We start from the raw sequence: 9,920 nt of genomic DNA, 5'->3' as shown, positions 1-9,920 counted from the left end.
ACACATCAGTGGGACACAAATGGTACACCAATCATGGAATCACACAAACAGGTACCCAATAAGGTATGCCCATTTATCCCATTTAATGATAACGTTTAAAAGCGAAGAAAATACAATATTTAGTAAACATCAAATCATGTCCCATAATTTATAAAAGCCTGTAGAATTGTGTCATTCTCATAGTTGTGTACCTGCTTACTCCATGTCATGGGTCCAAACAACTTGAAGTGTGGTCTTAAATATGATATGGCCAAAAAAAAAAAAGCTTTAAATTGATGGTGTGATGTTTATAATTATTCTGAAGTGCTGGGTACAAGCTCACGAGCTCTCCATAAATTGAGAATTGATCAAGATATTTACAGTGTTAAGATCATGGTGGAAAAAAATATTTATGGAAATTGTACGCAACTTTGGAATCACACATATATTTAACAATAGTTTAAGACTTTAAAAGCAGTAGAGTAATACTTTATTTGCATTCAGCTGTTATTAGCCTATTAATTTGTCTCTGCGTAGACATCCGGTGTTGCCAGGTTTACTGTTAATCTGCGGGAGTTTTCCGTTAATGTCATGGTTTATCCTTTTATTTGACAGTATATGTAGTGATTAAACTCGTTTTTAAAATAAGTAAATAAAGAGTATAGAGTAATTCCGTACTTTAATGGTATCTGACACCGATAGACACATTGGTGTACGATGAATAGCTGTAAGATGGATCTGTCACTGACCTGGCAACCCTGTAAGGCGTGGCCAGATGACGGCTGTTGGCGGATCTGGTGATCACAGACACAGAGCTCTCAGATCAGAGAGAAAGCGGTGAGTAATTAGGTTCTTGAGGAGCATCTGATAAAAGGGGTAAGTTAATAACGCTTCATGATTTCTATCAGACTTTAAATGACGTCTAATTATTTCGCTTCTCTCTGTTTTAATTAGTTTAGATTAGAATGTAGATTGCTAACTGCGGAAGGAAATTGATATGAGTGCCTCTACCATGCTGGCGGATAATTGTGGGATTTCTCTTTCTCTGCAATTTATCAAAACACAATATACATCATTTCCGGTGGACAGAAACGCGACAATTACAAGATGATTCAACCAAAGCACGTCCTCTACAGAGTTAGTCTTTAACTATTATGTAACGGTTAGGCAGATCATCACTTTAGTAAACAAACAAACCTTTGCACTTTATCTCAAATTTCAAATACGCAATATAGACATACACTCACCGGCCACTTTATTAGGAACTATAAAGTATTAGATCATTCAGCTAGTTATCATGTAATGTGCAGTGCATTTTATTTTCAGAGCTCTACTTCAAAACAGAATATTTTCCGTAAAATTTCAGCAGCAGGATAAACATTAATGATGAGCTGAATGTCCTTCATTTTAGGTACAACTGGCCATTTAAGAGATTAACAGTAGGTTTTTTGTTTCGAAATGTTTCATTATCAAAAATTAATTTTTGCTGGTGTGTTGAAATCATAGAATATTTTACATTTGAATACATTTCTTTGTTATTGCACAAAGAAAAATCTGCCTGATTCCAACCTTGCTGAAGCACCCCCAGATCATCACCGATCCTCCACCAAATGTCACAGTGGGTGTGAGACACAGTGGCTTGTAGGCCTCTCCAGGTCTCTGTCTAACCATTAGACGACCAGGTGTTGGGCAAAGCTGAAAATTGGACTCATCAGAGAAGATGACCTTACTCCAGTCCTCTACGGTCCAATCCTTATGGTCTTTTTCGAACATCAGCCTGGCTCTTCTTTTCTTCTCGTTGATGAAGGGCTTTTTTCTAGCTTTACATGCCTTCAGCCCTGCCCCTAGGAGCCTGTTCAGAAACGTCCTTGCCATGCACTTCACCCCAGCTGGCATTCGCCATTCTTTTTGTAGGTCACTTGATGTCATCCTATGGTTGTTGATTGACATTTGAATGAGTTTACAGTCATCCTGGTCAGTGGAGAGTCGTTTTTGCCTTCTGCTGGTTTGTAGCTTTGTTGTCCCCAGTGTCTGCTGCTTGACCTTGTTCTTCTGAACCGCTGTCTTTGAAATTTTAAGGATGGAAGCAACCCGACGCTCACTGTATCCCTCTGCGGGTAAAGCCAGAATTGAACCCTTCTTTTCCTCACTCAAAACTTTACTTTTCAATTCTTTTGGCACGGTCAATATTTATTTTTTTTATTCCAGTTACTTCTGAGGCACTACTAGGCTAGCACTGTCTTTGTCATCCAGCTAGTTCTATAGCAAAAGATGATCACAGCAGTGTTATATATATATATATATATATATATATATATATTTCCTCATTAAATAAGATTTGGTTCAGGTGATCACTTAATCAGTACTTCATTCAGTAGAATGCAGTGTGCTTGTGTTGGAATTCAACAGACACTGGAATGGAATGGCTGCCATACATGTAGAGATGCTGATTTAAGAAAATTTTGCAATGGTCTCTTAATTTTTTCCAGAGCTGTATATATAGATGGACACCAGGAAGTGTGATTACTCATCCACAACAGTACTGTCAAAGAGCAGTGAGCCAAACAGCACTGTGTGTTGAAAGAGTCTTTTTTTAAATTTCATGAGGTTTTAGCTTTATGTCTATAGTATCCGAGGTTAGTCATCTGCTGGATAATTGAATAATGTATGAGACTTGCGTCGATATAGGTGACCCCATCCACATCATATATATATATATATATGTAATGTGTGTGTGTGTGTGTGTGTGTGTGTGTGTGTGTGTGTGTGTGTGTAATTTATTTGAAATTAAATTCAACTTGAAGATCCAATATTTTTTTTTATTCATTGCATTTGACTTTACAATAATGTCAAATATAAATACACTTAGGCCAAAAGTTTGTGGACACCTTCTTGGACACCTTTGCTTCTCAAACATCCCATTGCAGATTTAGCCCCACCTTTGCTTCCACTGTTCTGAGAACGCTTGGAGCATGGCTGTGGGGATTTGTGCTCATGTAGCCACAAGAGCATTAGTGTGGTCAGGCCTGGGGTGCAGTCTGCATTCTAGGTCATCCCAACACTGTTCCATGGGATTGAGGTTGGGGCTTTGTGCAAAGGGGCATTGTCATACTGGAACAGGTTTGGGCCCCTTATTTCCAGTGAAGGAAAATTGTAATGCTACAGTTTACAAAGACATTCTATATAATTGTGTGCTTCCAATTTTGTGTCAACAGTTTGGTGAAGAACCACATATGGGTGTGATGGTCAGGTGTCCACAAACTTTTGGCTATATATAATTGTCATTGTAATTTTCTGTTTAAAAACTGTTGAAAATAAATAGTTTCACCCTCAAAAACTCTTGTTAGTAATAAGGGGTATTTTATCTGCATATTTTTAAGTAGGTTTATTTTTTGGTTGGTAATAACTTTAATAAAAATAGAAGTCATATGATGTGGCAAGAAAGCATTTATAAATATTTGTGTTGCAAGAAAATTCCATGCCATAGTGAAAAATAATGACTCTAGTGAAATAGTCTGAAATGCAAAAGTGCCACACTTAAAAACACACCTTCACAAGCAGGATATTACTTTTTAAGAACTAAATACTGACTTTCTGTTTGAACTGATTGTAATTCCCTTTTGCACTGTGTTTCATTAGTGTGTAGAAATCCTGCCATTCCAAGTCATACTTTGGGGCATGACTGTAATCAGAAAGGGGAAAAGGGGCCGAAAGTGTTATTTTTATTAGTGCATGTTTTAGGACGGTATCCTGCTGCAATGTATTAGTTGTTATTTTCTGCCTAGTTTTTCTTATGAAGTATATGTTTTGGGTTAAAAACCCCAGCAAGACAGTCCCCCATCCCTTTTGTCTCTATCAATTGTTTTCCCCAGTCAACATATATTTGGACTACACTGGATGCTACATTTCTGTATTTGGCCATGGGGTAAAGTCACTGAAATACACTTTTATTCCATTATGATGTTTGATATGAACATTAACTGAAACTCTTGAGCTGCATCTGCCTGCTACTGCTACATTATTGTACAAGTGTTCCTAATAAAGTGGAGAAAAGAGGAGAAGTGCACTTCATTATTCACACAATAGCAATCAAACAAGATGAATATTTAGGTCCAATACTAATACAGATTCCTGACTTAAATAAACCAATATTCATTTAAATGATTAAACCAAGTTTTACAACAAACTGCCCCATTATAGACACATGAATAAAAACACTAATTAAAAGTAACCAAATAACAAGTCTTAATATTGGGTAATGCCTACTTGGATGTGTGACTAGCAAAGACATCATAACAAGAACAACATCTACAAGATGCAGCAGATTTTACTTTGCTGGTGTAGCTTGGTCATAATAAATTATCCTGTGGTTTTCAGCGACTTGAGATCAAAAATAGTTTTTTATACTTTTTAAAGTCGATAGCGTAATTAGCTCTTTCTGTCTTTTGTGGTCAGTGACCAGGCAGCAGCTTGTGGCCAGAGATTTTAGTGAAGCAGGAAATTAATAACATTAATAACAACATAGCCTCAAATGATGATAATGCAACTAAAACAGGAATACGCCACATGTCTTAATTAATTTTGTTTTTACTTTGAGTATGACTTTAGTCAGATTAAGTTAATCAATAATCGCTGTTTACATGCTAGTCTCTTAATCAGAGTATCGTCTTAATCGGGTTAATATCAGATTATTGGTGTCCATATGAACGTACTGTATAGGCTATTGCACTTGACTTATACATTAGACTACTATTTAGACTACTATATTTTTAGAGTAGCCCTGTAGTATGCAGTTGAGAGTCGACAGCATACTGTACTGTACATACGGCATCCAGCATACAGTTTAGCACAGCTTGTCTTGAGTGGTTTTAGACATACCTTTTTTCAACTGTGTTTGAAACAGCAAATGTGCTTCCCATCGACAGTTGCAGTGTGCGATGCTCAGTATAGCTAATATCTTTAACCAGGGTTGCCAGGTTTCAGCAAACTGTCTAGCCCAACTACATCTCAAAAGCCCACACAAAAGACCTGGAACTAGCACAAAAATTCCAAAAGTTATTTTCTTCAGCCTTTGTTTTGGACACCAGCTCACCATGTTGCACAAACATAGAATGAACACTCTCCTCTCCCCATTTCCCTTGCCCATTCTTTTGCAATATACACAATAGCCTGGCCAAAGAAATGACCGTGCTGTCAGTGAAGAAAAAAATCCATTGATGGTATAACCTGGTCATTCAGTACATTCAGATACTCAGCTGACTTCATTTTATTGCTTCATAATGTTGCTGAGCCTAGACCTGACCAACTGAAGCGAACCCAGATTATAACACTACCTCCAGAGGTGCATGATTGGTGCATCACTTCATGTGCTTCCCTTCTTACCCCCGATGCACCCATCAATTTGGAATGTAAATCTGGACTTCTCAGACCACATGGCTTTTTCTCATTGCTCCACAGTCCAATCTTTTCCTCCCAAGCAAATTGAAGTCGTTTTTATCTGATTAGCCTCGCACTAATTAGGCCACACAGCTGTTCAATCCCAATCCTTTAAGTTCTTGTTGCACTGTACATGTGGAAATGCTCTTACTTTCACTATTATACACAGCCGTGAGTTCTACTGTTTTTTTTTTGTTGTTTTTTTTAAACAATGTGACCACCAATAAAAGATCAGAAAGATCATAATCATTAAGATTTTGAACATTCATTTTTCCGACCACATTTCTTCCTCAAAGTTAACTGTTCACCACACTCCTTCCAGGTTTTAATAATGTGTTGGACAGTTTTTGTTTTCTTTGCTTGATGCAGGCCAATAATTTGCCCTTTCTGAATCACAGTAACATGTTTTTCATGACCACGGGATACGTCTTCCAACATAGTTGTTTAAGAAATGAGTAGTTACACACTGACTGCATCAGTTAGAAAGAATTGTTGCCAGCTGAAACGTATTAATCACTGCTATAATGATCCAATCATAGGCTTATCATCATTAGGCTAGGATTAAGTATTTGCTTATTTAAATCCAAACAGCAACCTTTTTTTGGCCAGGCAGTGTATCTTATGGTTCTGTATATCATAGACATACTGTCTGTACTTACATTTGCCATTCTTTGTGGAAATTTATCCAATTTAATTTTGATTAGTTGCTATGAAATAAGCAAGATTTTGGCAGCCGCAGCCCAAAACTTGTCCAATTGGGTGTAGAAAAAGTATATAAGAAATTTACTGTGTTTTTACTGTAATCGAGTAAATACCGTGAATATTATAAACATGCCTTTCCACTGTATATGATCACAAAGTTTGTTAATCCAATGAGATTTTCACTTCTGCGCTTCACACTCAGGCCTCCCAAAATGAGATAAGAGGACTGCCAAACATTCCCTGAGGTCACATTGTGAGAAGGGATGTTTACGTGCACAAAAACACACACTCATCTTCTTCCCATTTGTATTTTGTTTATTGCTTATTATGTAACAATGAAATGCCGACAGCTGTAATATCCTTGGTGTGCTTTGTACTGAACTGTTCTGATCGGTTATACAGTCATGTGAAAAAAATAAGTACACCCCATGGAAACTGTTGGGGTTTTTTTTCTACATATTTGAACAAGTAAACTTTTGATCCTCTTTGAAACATTGAAATGTCATGGAGGGGATTTGAAACAGGCAGTACATGCAAGAAAACCCTCAAACAACTTGCAACTGAAAGAATATTGTGTGGAAGAGCGGTCAAAAATTCCAGCAAGCCGATGTCAGAGACTGGGGGACAATTATGCAAAACGCCTACAAGAAGTTATATCTGCTAAAGGGGGCAATACTAGCTTCTGAGGCCAAGGGTGTACTTACTTTTTCCACAGAAGAATATCACATCTATTGATATTTCTGTTGAATAAATGATTGAAAAAGCCAATTTTCCTTGTGGTTTTGTTCAAGTAGTTCTAATTCATTAATAGGCACTGTCTCAAAGATGATCAAATGTTTGCTTGTTCAAATATGTAAAAAAAAAAAAAAAAGCCAACAATTTCCATGGGGGTGTACTTATGTTTTCATGAGACTGTATGAGGTGGTTTAGTGGTTTTCCAGTGAATTAATTTCTCAGTGGCATATATGCTGTAAGTTGTATAATTATACATAAATATCTGTGGATAATGCAGGGAGTTCTGCAAAATCAAATGGTGACATTGTGAAACACTCTCTCTCTCTCTTTCAGAAGACCACAGGGTGCAGGATGAAAGTTTTTGTGCAAGTGAGCGTGGTATTTGTTCTGGCCTTTATTGGCCTGGGTAAGTACAGTATTGTTGTGGAAATCAGACAAACACCAGTAGACTTGTCCTTAGATTTGTCATGGAAATTAGACAAACAGCAGTAGACTCATCCTCTCAGGTGTGTGAGTTTATTGCAGACGATACATACAGGAAGAGGAAAATGAGAGTAGAATGAGAGTGCTCAGCTGCGCTACTCTACAAACATTTGCAAAAACCTATGAGTGGTATAGAAGCTCAAGTGTCACATTGATGGATAAAATAAACAAAGGATAATTCAGAGTGTCAAATTAAATGTCACACCAACAATAAAATGTAAAAAATGAAATCTTGAAATGTTTTGATTCAATTTTAATGTTAATATTATTAATGTTAAATATTAATAAAATAAGCAACATATATAGCAATGACTGTTAAATATATAGCCTATAATTGTTGTTGAGTGAGGGGGTACTTGTGGATTGTTCGAAATATTGTAGGGGTCCAGAGCTCACAAAAGGTTGAGAACCACTGGTCTAGTGTATGAATTTTAGAAAGGTAATATTGTCTCAAATGGAACACATTAGTTTTTTACTAACCTGAAAGTTTGTCCACCACCAATCCGATTAATTGATTAATTGAAAAAATAATCGGCCAACTAATCGATTATGAAAATAATCGTTAGTTGCAGCCCTAAAAAATACAAGAACTTAATAAATTTCTCTCACAATATGTACACTTGACTGATTAATAAAAGCATGTGAGGATTTTTATTGTCTCATACATAAACATGAATTTAAAAAAAAAAAAAAAGGCAAGCTTGTAGTGTATTGTAATGTACTATGCAATAATCTGTGTCAAAGGCCAAATGTTAGATGACGGTCTGATATTAAACCACCTTTTATACCTTATTACAATATTGAACAGTATAGTACAATATTGTTTATTTAGTGTGATCTGCCACTTTTTTCAATGAAATTTTAAAAGAGAGAGAGAGCGCGCTCTGTCAATCTAAGATCTAATGGCCCTCAAAACATTGATTCCTCTATTTATGTATAAATTACAAAATCCTATGGAGAGTACACATTCAATAGTGATAGACTAATATGAGTAATTTTTTTTTTTTTTCTCCCTCTGCCCCAGGCTCTGCTATTAAGTGCTACAATTGTGTAGACTACACCGGCAAATGCAATAACACCATTCACTGCGGTGGCCATAATGACGGCTGCCTGATACTGAGAGAGAGAAGTGTGTGACACACACACACACACACACATACACACACACACTTTAGTTATTAGTTTAACTGAAGTTACTGTATTGTTTATAGCTGTTATAGTATGCTTCAAGATGACTAAGTGATAACTTATGGATAAGGTAAAGTTCAACATATCTCCACTTTGAATTCATGGAAATTCATTAGTGAGGCTAGAACTGACTAAAAGAATGTTGCTGTTTTATGCTTGTGTTTTATTATTTGAAGTAGCTTTTCTATAAAAACTTATCTGGCTTGAGCAGCATTCAACATGTAATTTCTCCTGTACGTTTTACTCGTTATGTTCTGAAATATGTATTGCTTAACTCGTGATTTTACACAAGACTGTCCTCTGACTTTCTCTCTCTCACACTGTGCTTCAGATGGGAAAATATACCGGCAGTGTATCCGGTATTCAGACTGTAAATCTACTATCCTTAGTACCATGTTTCCCCATGTGGCCAGCTTCACTCACGACTGCTGCGACAAAGACTTGTGTAACGGTGCATCTGTGAGCACAGCCAGGACGTCAGTGATGGCCATGCTTCTTTCTCTGGCTCTGTTCTGGTGGTGCATCATTTAATCGAACATGTTCGGATACTGCCCTCTGATACTATGCATAACAATACTAGCCCTCAGTGTTTTACTTTTAAGGTGTTCAAGATTTAAAATAAATAAACAGACAAACTACAGAGACCGCCTTTTTTTTTTGTAACAGCACAATGTCAACAGATTCATATTATTAATAAAATGAATACTTCACATTAATGGTATTTAAATTTAAGGTATATATTTTCAGTTGATGTTAAATTTGCTCTGAGGAAGTGAAATTGTATAGGTTACTTTATTTTTATTCTCATTAAAATGTATTAATTTGTTTATTCATTACTTTATAGAGTTAATTCTGGTAACATGGTTGGATACTGTATGTGCACTAACATCTGTACAAAATGACTCCATTTTATATAGCATTCAATACTAATGGTATTATTGGCTTTATTCTGTTAGAGGAGTGTAACTCGGGCTCTCCTTAACCATGGACTTTGGTTTTGGAACTTCAAATTTAAGGAGAAGTCGTCTTTTACATTGAACAGAAGTCTTTACACTTGGGCTTTTGCCCCAAGACTAGTCTTCCAGTACTAATAAGTGTACATCCAATAAAGGAAGCAACTTTAAACTCAAGCTGCTGTTGTTCAGTGTCTACTTCTGTGTGTGTGTGTGTATGTATATATATATATTAGTATTGGTAAATCTGTATATTTAGAATATGGGGAAATGGTTTCCCCATAATTATTCCTTATTCCCTTTTTGTCTTCTTTGCCAGTCTTGTTTTTTTCTTCCTATATTGCTTATACAAATTTTAAGATTTTGTCCCGTCACTGAATTCCTTCATACTCATTTTCTTTGGAAATATTTTCTATATTATTTTGCATATAGAAAATATAATAG

General features: G+C 36.2%; 1 protein-coding gene across 2 annotated transcripts; it reads left to right on the top strand.

Annotated features, from left to right (window-relative positions):
- Positions 1–750: 750 nt before the first annotated feature.
- LOC128602663 (CD59 molecule (CD59 blood group)) lies at positions 751–9,653 on the top strand. 2 transcript variants are annotated; one of them, XM_053616589.1, is made up of 4 exons: positions 751–855; positions 7,186–7,258; positions 8,360–8,464; positions 8,855–9,653. In XM_053616589.1, exons 2-4 carry the CDS (start codon positions 7,204–7,206, stop codon positions 9,052–9,054), a joined length of 360 nt encoding a protein of 119 aa, XP_053472564.1. In that variant the 5' UTR covers positions 751–855; positions 7,186–7,203; the 3' UTR covers positions 9,055–9,653. The 2 variants fall into 2 exon arrangements, with proteins under 2 accessions (XP_053472564.1, XP_053472565.1); XM_053616590.1 differs by having other exon boundaries at positions 765–816.
- The last annotated feature ends 267 nt before the right edge of the window (positions 9,654–9,920 follow it).

This window comes from Ictalurus furcatus, chromosome 27 (assembly GCF_023375685.1).
Source record: "Ictalurus furcatus strain D&B chromosome 27, Billie_1.0, whole genome shotgun sequence".
In the NCBI taxonomy this organism is placed as follows: Eukaryota; Metazoa; Chordata; class Actinopteri; order Siluriformes; family Ictaluridae; genus Ictalurus; species Ictalurus furcatus.
This window is presented reverse-complemented; position numbering and strand designations above follow the sequence as displayed.

Coding starts and splice junctions, on each gene's coding strand:
- LOC128602663 (XM_053616589.1), top strand. CDS start 7,204: ATGAAAGTTTTTGTGCAAGTGAGCGTGGTATTTGTTCTGGCCTTTATT. Junction 7,259..8,359: donor TCTGGCCTTTATTGGCCTGG/GTAAGTACAGTA, acceptor CCTCTGCCCCAG/GCTCTGCTATTAAGTGCTAC. Junction 8,465..8,854: donor CCTGATACTGAGAGAGAGAA/GTGTGTGACACA, acceptor ACTGTGCTTCAG/ATGGGAAAATATACCGGCAG.